Here is a 13,460-nt window from a genome sequence, read left to right on the forward strand (position 1 = left end):
AGTAAGCACTTTACGTCAGCTCTCCAATTCACTGGAAATGAGTTGGATCTGGCAGTTTGCTCGAAGGTTTTCTTTTGTAAGGGACTTTAATTTTCCGGCTAGCGTTGTAGCGGGGAGGTTAGTCCTGATGGGTATATTCCCATTTCGAAATCGACATCTCAGTCGTTCGAAAAGCTGGAAGAATTTTGCGATCTTGCCCAATTTCTCCCAGCACGTTGGTGTAGCGACTAGAGAGAATAGTGTTCTCGACTTGGTCTTTTCCAATGACCCTGATCTGATCCAGTATGTCCATGTGACACCTAGTAATCTGTCAGATCATCATGTTCATGAGATAGGGTCGACCATTACTGAAAAGCCGGCGTGCTCTAGAGTAAAACTTGTGAAAAAGGTCGGTTTGGCTAAGTTCAAGTTCAAAGATGAACATTGGCCGTTGATTATAGAAAGAAGATTAGAAAGAACTTGACCTGATCTCAATTCTGAACAGGAATCGTCCATAGATGCAGCCATTGATAAGTTAGTTTCAGTTTTTAAGGAAGTTTGCTCCAGTTTGCAATCTCTTAATGTGTTATGTGTTCCGATAGGTGGAACACGGACAAAAATTTCAAAATATAGAAAGACTTTGTTCAAAAAGAGATGCAAACTAGCAAAAAGGTTGAAGAGCCACTTCGAATCCAATAATTGTGGCTAGTCTCCAAAAAATTGGACGTAGTTCAGGGTAAGATTAAGGCCTCCAGCGAATATGACCAGTTACAAACTGAGAGTAAGGTGGTTCAGGAGGTCAGGTCGAATCCGAAGGCATTTTTCTCTTATGCGAACTCTAAGAGGAAAATGAAACACTCTGTTGGGCCTTTTGAGGTTGATGGGGGCCATTAGCAATGTAGAGACTATGGCTAACATGCTTGGAGATCAGTTCTCCAGTGTGTTTTCAACCCCACTTGAGTTCGGAAGCAACAGCTCATTGCTCTAAAGATGAGTCTGTTGAGATTGACAAGGTTAGTCAAGTTGAGCGTTTAGATGATCTTGTAGTCACAGATCAAGATGCTTTAGAGGCCATCAGGGACTTGAGGCTTTCGAGCTCTCCTGGTCCTGATGGCGTAACATCTCAGTTTCTGATGAGATGCTCACTGGTTCTTCGCTCCTGTTTTCTCGTACTTGATGCGTTGCATCTTGGATCAGGGCAAGTTTCCATTTTCACTAAAGTTGGCTCATGTTGTTCCAATTTTTCAAGGGGGAGATAAGTCAGTCCCCAGTAATTATAGGCCGATCTCTCTCACTTCGAATATTGCAAAGGTGTTTGAGAAGATCATGACGTTCAAACTTGTTGAATTTCTTGAGGTCAATGAAGTCCTTCCTCCTAGCCAGCATGGGTTCCGAGCACATTTTTGCACGGTTACCCAACTGATTGAACATATTGAGCGGGTTATTGAGGGACTAGAGAGCCATGAATCAGTTGATGTAGATTATCTCGACTTTGCCAGGCCTTTGAAAAGGTAGATCATGGTCTTTTAGTTAACAGGCTCCATGAGATTGGGATCCAAGGCAAGGTTCTCAGTTGGTTAAAAAGTTTCATTTGTGGTAGGAAGCAATTGGTTAAGGTTGAGGGATCCCTTAGTGACATACAGGGTGCGGGGCTTATCTGGCAAAAAAATGCGCAATTCAAAAAACTGCGATAAATTCAAAAATAATAAAGTTTTTTGTATTATTTCTTCTTTGGCAACAAAACTAGACATTTTTCTTTAATTTCATTTAAAAAAATCGCCCTTGGCCTCATCAACAGCTTCCAGCCTTGCCCTGAATCTTGAGCAGGCCCTCTGGATCTCGTCCCTGTCCATGGAGGTCATCACCTCCTTGACCTTGACCATGACCGACTCAATTGTGTTGTGAGGTTTCTTATTGACATCTTTTTCAACCATGCCCCACACATAATAGTCCAGAAGATTGCAATCTGGGCTCCCAGGAGGCCAGAAGTCCTTCTCGTAGAATTCTGGCACGTTCTCCTCCAGCCAATTCTGGACTTTATTGGCGTTGTGCAATGGAGTGCCATCTTGTTGGAAGATAAAAATGCCGACCAGCGGCAACCCTCCTCATCCAGGGAACAACATGATCCTTGAGAACTTCAAGGTAAACATCCTGGCCAACCCTGAGGCCCTTTTCAAAGAAGTAAGGAGGCATAACGTCACCCTCATTGCTCACCATGCCAAGACCAAGGACTCTGGCAATGAAAATAGCATCTTTCTTGTCACTTCTCACAGCATATCTTTTCCGTACATGATGTCAAGTCAGGAGTTCCCCAGGGTTCGATCTTAGGGCCCCTCTTGTTTATAATATTCGTTGCCCCGCTCCAAAAGCTTAGTATCACTGCCAGTCTCTCTTCTTATGCTGACGATAAAAAGTTAGTTTCTGGTAGGAATGGCCAAGATTCCAGTAGCCTTGCAAAGGACTTAAATCGAATCTACTCTTGGGTAACTGAGAGTAATATGGCCCTGAATGGAATGAAATTCCCCTCAATGACATTTGGGTCAACTCCTTTAAATACTCCACTCGTAGATAATGGAGGTAAAGATATTGAGCAGGTCTCATCTATGAAAGATCTAGGTGTAGTCCTCCAAAATAATGGAAAGTTCGATGAGCATATCCAGTTGAAGGTGGGTAAAGCTTTTCAAATTTGTGTTGGATATATCGCACGTTTAAGTCCAGAAATAGCATCACGATGCTAACTCTGTACAAGTCGATTGTCCAGCCACATCTTGAATATGCCTCACCCATTTGGGCTCCAATGAGTTCAGCAGGTTGCAAAACGTCCGAACAAGTCCAAAGATGTTTCACTAGGAACATCACAGGATTGAGAGAGCTCTCATATTGGGAGAGGCTAAAAAAATTGGGACTGTACAGTGTTCAGAGAAGGTACGAAAGGTATCTGATACTGTCCGTCTTCAAAAGTATCCATGAGCTTTGTCCCAACCCAGGATTTAGGGTTAACTCTAGTGATCGTAGAGGCTTAATGTGCGTTTTGGGAGCACCTTCAAGCCTTCGAGAATCCAGGCTAGTTCGAACAATGAAGTCCACATCTCTTCTTTCTCGGGCTCCTTCATTGTTTAATTTGCTTCCCTCTGATATTTGTAGGGAATACGTAGGCCTTGTTGATGATCCGGTAGCATCTTTCAAGTCAGACTTGGACAAATTTTTAGATAGCATTCCAGATCAACCCTACATTCAAGGACTAGCTCGGTCTGCCAACTCAAATTCGTTGGTAGACCAAATATCATATCAAAATGGAAAGCTAATAAATAGACGAATTATAACCTTTCATTTTAATAGTACTGGGGATTACATTCCCTGTAGCGGTTAGAAAAGCCCGTGAAAACACAAACCAAAAAGAATCATTGTACGAGCATGTTTACAAAACGCATATTTGTATTTTTATGCCTATAAGGATTCAGGCTTGACAGTGTACAATCTTGAAAAATTGCACATCACAAGGCAAAGAAAGTTCGATTTTTGCGTAACACATGAATTGTATGAAAAAATCCTCCTCCATAGGTGCGCTTACGGTGTTTTTCCGATACATATAAATTGATATCTGTATCCGTGTAGACTTGTTGCCAATTCGCAAACAAATGAGAATACATGAGGGGTCCGTAGACTCGATGCAGATTGAATGTGATGTGGTCTGGTCCTGTAGGGACTCCCACAACAGCAAACCCAAGGTCTTTGACTAGGCACCAAGCCCTGGCCATAGCAATAAGGTCACCATAAGGATTCAGTGCATCTCCATACCGACCCAATCCAGAATGTTCTATACTTGAATAGGAAACCACCCCATCAAAAACAGGGAGGGTTCCACTAAGAAAGGCTGCGGTAAGTTCGGGTGGAGTGTATGTGGTGATCTGTGGATGGTCACACTTGATACTTGAGTAGTCGAGTGTGCTCACATGAGAGGCGCCTTGCTCCAACAACATGGCTTCAACCCAGGGCTTCTAGGGAAATCAAAGACTAGCTGTTGCAGTTTTGCCATTAAGATAGATTCAATACTGATAATATATTAGTGAGGAGACGTGGAGTAGTGGCTAACGCAGTTACCTAGAATAGGAGACTTTCCTGGTTCGAATCCCGACCTCTCTCTCCTGGAATCTTTTAGACGCCAACCACACCCACAGACGAAGAGCTAAAAGCTGATACCGGACATGAAACTACTAAACGAAATTTGGAAGTGGACGACGTGATGGCTGGCTTCCCTGGCCGGGCGAAGAGTTCACCCATCCCCCCCNCCGATCTCCCAAAAAAAAAAAATACCGTTTACTTCTCACCCAACAATTTAAAAAACATACATCATAAATCATTGGTTGCAGTTGAAGGTGTGGATCTTTTGATTGAGTACTAACACATAATTGTTTTGTTCATAAATGATATTCAAACATAAAAATAAATGTAACTACCGTGATTTTTTCCTCAACATGGAGTGGAAGCCATTTACGTTTGGTTGTAGAAATAATTCCCAATGGTTAAACAAAAAAGTACAGTTGCATTCGTTGAAGAGTAAAAAGACCACATTTGGCAACAACTCTCTAGCTTTTCATGCCAATGCCGGAAAACTGTATGGCTTTCTTCGTCCTAGTCATCACTCTCCCTAGGGTGCATCAAGAAAATCTGCCGCCCCTTTTAGCAAGCACAGTGCAGTTGTTGCTTGTGCTGGCTAGCCCAATCTTTTTTCTCAGTTAGCTACCAGTCTTAATGAGTGAACAGCGCCAAAATGGCATCAAAGAATGGTTTTGATTTTCCTGAATTTTGGAAAAGGTAAGCAGCTCTTATTTTAATGTGCGCGGAAATAACGAGCTTGGAATTTGCCGAGTTGTTAGGCATGCCTCAAAGGACTGTGAGGTCCATCCACAAGGCTTATGTGGACTCCAACTCCAACTGTGAGGTAGTGGGGAACAGAATGCCTCATGGGACACCTTGTCTCGAAGGTTATGAGCACCAAATTTCCTGAGCATGTCATGGTCTTTGGAGTCATCTCCTCTTTGAAAAAGGCCTCAGGGTCAAGGGAGATGACTACCTTAAGGTCCTTGAGAGTGTGGTCAAGTCCTGGATTGATCAGGTAGCACAGGGGAGGGCCTATGTCTGCCAGCAAGACAGTGCTCCTTGTCACACCTCAAGAAAATCAATATTGTGGATCTCTGACAACTTCTATGACATGGTGGCACCAGCCTGTTGGCCACCAAACTCACCTGATTGTCATCAATCCCTGTGGCTACTACTTGTGGAGCGTGGTTGAACGGGAGTCTAATCGACGTCCTAGCAACTCCAGAGCTAAGTTGGTGGAAAAAATAAAGTCTGCATTTGCCAGTCTTCAAGAGCAGCACGTCAAGAGAGCTTGCCAGCGGTTTAGGCATCGTGTCGAACTTGTTATCGAGAATCAAGGAGACTTGATTGACAAAAGAAATATTTGTAATAAATCCAGCTTTCAAACAAAAAAAAAGCAAAGCAAATCTCTCATCTAGTTCTTGAGTAAAGACTGTTTAAAGGTAAATAAGTCATGCGGCAGATTTTCTTGACGCACCCTCTTGATTCAATGTTAAGATTTGATCGTTTCCCTGCGAGACATTGTATGTGTAAAAGTCTGTGGTTGTGTTGAAGATTGGTGAGTTACGGACAATTTACCTGAGATCCAATAACTAAGACATGAGCCCCAGTATTTTTTGTATGATGCATCGCCAACTTTAAACTGGAATATGCCTTGGCTCCATATGAAGATGTTGGGATTCCATGTCTTATTTTGGTGACTAAATTTTGCACCATGTCTTTATTCCAATCAGCGTATTTAGAGAATGGTGTTTCGTCATTTCTGAACATGTTGGAAACGTGCACTCTTCCTTGGTATGTGAACTCATCATATAGAAAGGCTGGAATCTGTTGAAAGAGAATGAATGCACAGTCTAATAAAAGCTTACGTGTTGGATTAAATGATAATTTTAAATGATTTCAAACCTCTACAAAATAATCAACATCTTGAAATATTTTCAAAACTGTACGGTCAATGACCTAAACCGGGTTTCAGAAATCAAATATGTACGCAAAAATAATAATACATTTGGAAACTTTATTTTTATGGCTTTCGGTTCCCGAATGCGAGGATCATTAAAAGATTTTTCGTGGCTAAAACATACGGAAAAAGTTGATTGGCAAAGATCAAAGATAATCAACCTTTTTTTGGAATCCCATTTTCACAAAGGAAAACTGAGTTTTCAATAGGTGTCACTCTCATTGCATAAAAAACCTTAAACTGTTTTGCCTTTTAACATCATGTCGTTTGAAGAAGTCTCCAATCCTCTCTTTTGGTGTCCATTGACCAAATTTTCAGGTCGATCAGCCTTATTTTTATCAATTTCATAAAACGAATGTAAAAAATATTCAAAGAATTGATTTTTCTTTTCGTCATCTGAAAATTACAAAACTGTTCAATGGGGACAAACAAATATTGACAACGAAAGGGTGAATTGAAACTTATACCTACCTTATGTGGAGATTCTTCAAGCTCAGTGGAACTGTCAAAGACATCATAATTGAAGATTTTCTTACAACTGAAGGGTTTGCGAACAATGTTGTACCATCCTTTTCCAATAACATTTGTCTTTGCTTGTTCAGTAATACAAATCTGACCGCATTCAGCCTTTACTTTTTGAAATCGAGTTTGAACGGCCTGTAATGCGAGATCTTCCTTTGAAGATGAATAATTGGAGCCTAAAAGAGTACGAACAGATGGGTTCAACCTCTGAATATTAATGTGCCTAGTTCGCGTTTCATTTTAAACTGAATAACGTGTCCCCTTCAAAAACAATGTAACCATATGTCGTTTTAGGATTGCCATCGATTCCAATCGAATCCTAACCCGTAAACTGATGACGAGTGGCTTGGAAAACGCTTTGTAAAATAATATTGAGCATTTGGCCATTGTTATATGTTTTTGAGTCGTCACGTCCCAAAGGGCACACCCTAAACCTGATGTACACAAAAGGATATAATTTCTTTCGGTCTAGTTTTTCACTGGCTTGTCCAACCGCTATAGGGAATATAAACCCCGGTACTATTGAAATGAAAGGTTATATTCGGTCTATTCTTAACCTAATAATCTTTCAATGATGCATGGTCTTTTCACCTGCGTTCTATTTCAGATGCAGATTCCAACAGTTCCATAGAGAATGGTAAAAGGAATTTCGAGTATCAGCTTTCTGCATTAGAAGGAGAAGGGTAATTTACAGAGAGAGAGAGAGAGATCTTCAATCCTCTCCAACTTCCCCCAAGGAACAAATCCCCTCCCACACCCAAATTGATTGGAATGGGTGTGAGTGTATGATTATTGAAGGATGAGTAATGACCAGGGCTCAGAAAAAAATCTTTTTGAGGGCCAAATAATTCATTAAAAATATTATTTGAAAGCGTGAAAGATTTTTTTTCGAATTGACGATATATCTAGATTAATAATGCATCCGAATTTTCTCCTTTAGGTACATGACGACGTCAAATACGCAGATAAATCTTAATAAACGAGTGTTCAAACGATATATTACTCAAAAGAGGCAACAATTCTTGAAACTTTACTTTGATTTCCAAGGTAACAATCAAGGATACTTTTTATTTGCGTTTGAGTGAGCCTCTTCTAACCAATGCCACTGCAGCGTCAATTTCTTGGAATGCAGGAGGTTCCTGAGATGTCTACAACGGCATCTTTGGACGATCATCTTAGGCTTTTAAGGTAGCTTCCTTACTTTGACTAAAATATTGTTTGGTTTTGGAGGCATATTGAAACTCCACACACAATTGAATTGGGCTAGATTGGCAGCTAAATGAGCGGGCAGAGTTTTCATCTGTGTTCTGTTTTTGTTTTCAAGATCGAATGGACAAGACCAGTTAATCTTTTTCAATAGTTCAAGTGACAAGCTAATTCAATTGTGATGTGTAATCAGAAATGAAAACTTTTTAATACAAAAACAGTGCATAAAAGTTTGCCACAAAATGACGATATATCCGGAGTGAGGCGACGCTATAAGCGGAGTCAATTCAAATAAAACTGTAAGACTGAATGGGGACTTTGAGAAAACGACGATTTAAGCCAATTGACGTTACTGACTTGGCAAACTTAAAAAATCGCAATGCCTTAAAATCTGTCTCACGGAATCTTGTTCCCACGGTTTATTTGTCGTACTTGTTTTGGGGTTGGGTCGTACATGGGTTGCACATTCGCCTTGACAACTTTTAGAGGCTTGGTGAGACGTTAGTCATCATACTGCGAAATTCTTGAGGTTGACAAATCAATAAGCGGAGACGATATGAGCGTGTTCCACTGTATTTGCTCTTTTGTGTGTAATGCAATGGTAAGTTTTGCATATTTAATGCAAAAGTAGAGTGGGCGGCATATTTTTGCATATTTCTCGATTAAGCAAATTACCTTGCATATTTTGAATGCTTTTCAAAAAACATTAAAATCAACGAAGAAGATGCTAGCGCCTAACCTTTCGAGGTCATTGGCGTACTTTTCAATACAGAAGAGGAACTTATAAACCAAAGTACAAGTCACATTATCAAACAAAACTTGTTTTTAAAACCAAATAGTTTTTTTGGACTTAGCATAAAAATTGTGCTTCAAGTACTTTAAATCCGTTAAATTGATGGAACTGATCACCGTACTGAGTTGAGGTGTAGTGCTTGAAATAGAACTTGGAGGCAACACGGCCTAGAGCAAGGAGCTCTACTACACATTGTTGGAAGACGTTCAAGCAGTTCATTACCTCCTAATCAGATGCATGCCAGTTGAGGGGATCATTAAACTACTCTTTCTTCCCCATCAAGTTCCGAGAGAGGCAACACAATGCTCAAATGTCTTCTAGCAAGGTTCCAAAAAGCTTTCTTATCCACTGCTAGTGGACTTCAGCGATAAGAAAAGCCAGATACAATCAGGTCAGTTGAATCAGCAACTTTAAACTTGAAATGCAGGCTTGTGGGTAAGTAAATGATATCTTTTAAGTTAATTGTAAGCCAAGGCATTTACGCTTTCATTCAAGGCTATAGCATTTCTAATTCAGGCAGTGGTACGCAAAAAACTAGTCCCAGATGCCTGAGATTACTCAAACAGCCCCTGACAATCGTTTTAACGAAGATTTTACTAGGAACATATTGGAAGAACTGAAACCCCACAAAACCATTCCTTTGTGCTGCTTACTTTTACAAGAGAGCTACTATTTATGTTTCAACGCAGCGGTTACTAAGATCTGATAAGAAATATCGAAAATGAAACAAGAACAATCTGCGCAATGAAACGTATATTTTTAACATTTTGATGCATGTTTAAAGATTTTTGCATAGTAATGTGCATATTTTTGGGAAACATCTTGCATATTTCCCCCATCTCTAATGTAGAGAGTAATTTACGCCATCAACATTTAAATATGTCAAGTTTACTAGGGGTAAAGTAAGCTACACAAATGAAATTGCCTCCAGACTTTGTCATGCGATGATGGGAATTTATATTCATAACCAAAAGTCTTGGAAAATATTACCAGGCTCTCCTGTTTTGTTCGAATGCGTTGAAATTTCGAGTCAAATTCACTAACATATCTGATTCTGGACAAGTTGATGTATCCCAAGTTTGCATCAATGACCCAATGTACGCAAAATCCGCGGCAACTGGATCAAAAAATCCTGTATTGGCTCTTTTCTCTTTAATGGATGCAAAAAGGAAATATTTTGTTGAATGGACGGGTCTGTTGGCAAATGATATGACTAAGGTTACCAAAAATCATGCACAAAAGAGAAACATAAGATGCAAACGAAGATGTAAAAAACAAGCCCATGATGCAAATAAGGAAGCAATTCTACTTTAAAGCATTTTAAGCTCTTTTCAGCAATATTGGGACATGGAAGTGGGAAAGGAAGATGACGTCATCGTCAAATTATGGAAGTCACTTGCTCTTTTGGGCTTCACAGCTCCTGTTGAGGAATTAAATTAGAGTTCCAGTTCATCTTTCCATAAAAGGAAAAGTTCATTTAGCATTGTATTTTTATGAACTGGCGCAATATTACTCATTAATATGCTTAAAAATAACATTTTAGCTGAAAAAAGGCTTTTGGACTTACCTTTCCTCTTTTAGAACTTTTACTGTTACAAACGACATTTTGAAATCGTAGATACGTTTTTGTCTAATATTTTGCTTTGTATTTTGAGTTTTTAGTACCTCTACTGTGTTGATAAGTGTCCAAGAGAGCTCCAAAAATTTGTGCTTATAACAGGGCACTGTGATTCAAGTGTATCAGCATTTGTACGGTAATAACTAAACTTCCAAAGCAATCACAGGTGTTGTCAACACGACAGCTTTGAATTTTCTGTCCGTTCACCCTTCAGTAATCAAAAGGCAATAGGGGCGCTTCAAATTTCGATTTGCTGATGTCAGGGCGTCCCGAATAGGTGCTGAGTGATTGGTACTTGTGCGATTTTGTTTGATAAAAAGTGCTTATTCAATAATTCCAATCTGCTTTAGGATCATGTATGTGCCACCCTGAATCATAAAGACTGAGGTATTGCCCTGCTTGCTCTTAGCCAAACCGTCAAAAGCTGGGGTTATTGTGGTAGATTAGTCTCTGATTACCGTCTATAGACCGGCGTCAGGAAAGCAAATTTCTTATCAAACTGTTGAAAACACATTTTCAACAAACAAAAAATCAGCCAAAACAAGCCTTAAATGCTTAAGAAATGTAAAAAAGGGCCCCAAGATGCAAATAACGGTCCAGGATGCAAATGGATGCAGACAAGGGTCCAGGAGTTTCCTTCAATAACGCTTTTGGGAATTGGATCCCCAGCAGTTCAATACGAAAACATACTCATTCGATTAACTTTACATGATATCAAATCCACTAATAAATTAGTTTTGGCAGATCTGACTAGCCCTCGAATATAGAGTTGATCAGGAATTTTGTCCAAGTCTGACTTGAAAGATGCTACTGGATCAAAAAGGCTTACGTATTCCTTGTGCATATTAGAGGGAAGCAAATTGAACAATGAAGGAGCACGAAAAAGAAGGTAGGTGAACTTCATTGTTCTAACTAGCCTAGATTCACATGGGCTTGAAGGTGCTCTCAAAATGCAGGTTAAGCATGTGCAGTTACCGCTAGGATGCAAATAAATCTTCTTTGCATGAATTTGAGAACATGAGATATAACTTAGGCCCAGACATTTTGATTTAGAAAACTGTTCAATTTTTTATGTACAAAACTATGTCCCGAAAAGGCTGAGGATGTTGGAAAGACCAAGTGCATGATCGTAACTTATATAGCGCATGTAAAAGGTTGCCAGTCTAACAAATGCTGGTATACCTTAAAAATTATAAGGTCATTTGCTAACATGAAATTGTAATAAGTGTCAATTACCTTTAACGAATCTTGCCACTTCTGAATAAAAATATGTCCCAGTTACGAAAAGCAGAAGAGCCACAAGACATTTTTTCTGCATGGTTATTCTAAATAACTGATCTCAAACCTCTAGGTATTGGCAATATTCTTCGGTGAACATAGTCTTGTGAACCACATGTGACACGAACGGGAGTGTGAACATTTTAGACCTAGGTACACAATGACACAACAAGATTCCTTGTTGCAGAGCAAGATCTAAAAGTGATGTTGACTTGCAAAATGACATTAAGGCAAATGAACAAGTGGTAAACTAACTGGAATTCCATTTGCCACCAGAGTCTAAACATGTAAGACATTGACAACAAAACTACAGTAGGTGTAGTAAATTAAAAAAATTAACCTAAAATCGCTGTATCTCTTTTATTATACAGTTGTGTGGGATATCAATTATGCATGCTATTTAAGTCATTGCAACTAATTAAATGCTTATAGGTCTTGATCAAAATTAAAGGGATGAACTTACGGTCGTAAACCAGGATTGAATACAGATCTCCGGCCGCCATGCATTATCAATGCAATTTATAACTTTTCAGTAAACCAAAGCATATCCGTTTAGTATTGGACAATTCACTAAAATAATTTGCCCGGAGAGCCACCAACAAATTTCATATTTTATCACGCACACAATTTAAGCATCATTCGAATGGCAGGGCATTTGCATCCTTTTTGCCTAGCTTCATGGTATTTGAATTTTCACTCAAGTTATAAACAACTTCGTAAATTTACCATCTAAACAGGTCAATGAACCAGTAATTGTAAGCAAAGTGTGAAACTTGGAACTCTAAATGATTTTGAGATTTGACTTATGTTCGACAATTCGTATTTTAATGTTCTTGAGGTGAGGTAACATCTACGCGTACAGGGTGCAAAGAAATTAAGGCCCTCCATGGCTGTTTTCACAGTATTTCTCCTTGCTCAAAGATTTTTTTTTACATTAAACCGCGAGCATTCATTAAGAGGAACTGTTAAGTACCGAGTGACGTATTACAAATGGTCCAACGATATCCTGGAGGCGATGGGTAACCCTCTGATAGAGTGCCGTAAAAACAATGTCTGCAGATTCACGTGAGCGCAGTCTTAAGGTCAGAACCAAGGCTAAGGGCATCCTGAAGGCCGGTAAAGACAACGGAACGTTGGTGAGACTTTCATTGTTCATCCTCAAACCCCATTGGAAAGTGGAGACCCTCATACAAATGCCATAAATCCTTTTAGAACAGGCCGGGCCAAGGGCCGAAATCTGGAATTTCAAGAGTCAATCTTTCGGTGGCCAAACATCAGAGGGTTACCAATGTCCTTTTGAACAAAATTGGGTCATTCGTGGAATGGCTCTAGGTTTTTAAATAAGCCCTTTCAATAAAAACTCGCAACTCAATCTGATGACATCATTCTTTGAGTTAGGGGGTGGTAGGAATTTCAGAAACCAAAAAGAGCGGCCCTTAATTTCTTTCCACTCTGTACTCCCGGGGCATCTCTGTACTTGACCACATTTTCATATCAGAAAATGTTCCATCTCGGGCAATTTTGTCCATCCACTGGCCGTTTTTGATCACCACCCACTTTCAGTCAGCTTCAAGATGCCCAAAAATTTCCATCATCTCGGCGTGAAAACGTAATGCGAGGTACGTGGTTAATCTAGAATAGCGCGTAGCTCAACTTGAGGCCTTGCAGCCATCCATCAACCCCGGTATTGAGGGCAATCCAGCTGCAGTTGGCCCAAGGCATTTCGCAAGCATTTAAAGAGTCCTCCTCAGTGCAGAGGCGGAGAGAAGGACTCAAGACCCCATGGTTCAGCCCCTACCACCAAGCGCTGAAGGGTCAAATGCTCCAAAAACTGCTAAGTGCCAAAACAAGCCAAACACCGGAGACTTGGCAGCAATATGCGATATCAAGAATTGCATATCACAAGACACTGAGGAGCGCCGAGTCAGCCCACCAAAGGTTGGAAGTGGTGAATCTGCTCTCTTCATCAGCCTCGTCCAGGATGGTGGGCTTGTACAAACGTG

The 13,460-nt window shown here is 40.1% G+C and overlaps 1 protein-coding gene across 1 annotated transcript; it reads right to left on the reverse strand.

The window, feature by feature from the left end:
- Positions 1–3,396: 3,396 nt before the first annotated feature.
- LOC131891480 (uncharacterized) lies at positions 3,397–11,529 on the reverse strand. Its single transcript, XM_059241072.1, has 4 exons — positions 11,416–11,529; positions 6,512–6,738; positions 5,659–5,907; positions 3,397–3,977 (listed from the first exon to the last, which is right to left on the reverse strand). Exons 1-4 carry the CDS (start codon positions 11,495–11,497, stop codon positions 3,474–3,476), a joined length of 1,062 nt encoding a protein of 353 aa, XP_059097055.1. The 5' UTR covers positions 11,498–11,529; the 3' UTR covers positions 3,397–3,473.
- Positions 11,530–13,460: the final 1,931 nt, after the last annotated feature.

The sequence above is a fragment of the Tigriopus californicus genome, chromosome 12, assembly GCF_007210705.1.
Source record: "Tigriopus californicus strain San Diego chromosome 12, Tcal_SD_v2.1, whole genome shotgun sequence".
NCBI lineage: Eukaryota > Metazoa > Arthropoda > Copepoda > Harpacticoida > Harpacticidae > Tigriopus > Tigriopus californicus.

Bases quoted from the DNA above. Each gene is read 5' to 3' on its own strand.
- LOC131891480 (XM_059241072.1), bottom strand. From the start codon at position 11,497: ATGCAGAAAAAATGTCTTGTGGCTCTTCTGCTTTTCGTAACTGGGACA. The intron at 5,908-6,511 runs GTAGGTATAAGT...CTCTTTCAACAG, and splicing joins TTGAAGAATCTCCACATAAG to ATTCCAGCCTTTCTATATGA. The intron at 3,978-5,658 runs GTAAATTGTCCG...TGATTTCCCTAG, and splicing joins TCTTAGTTATTGGATCTCAG to AAGCCCTGGGTTGAAGCCAT.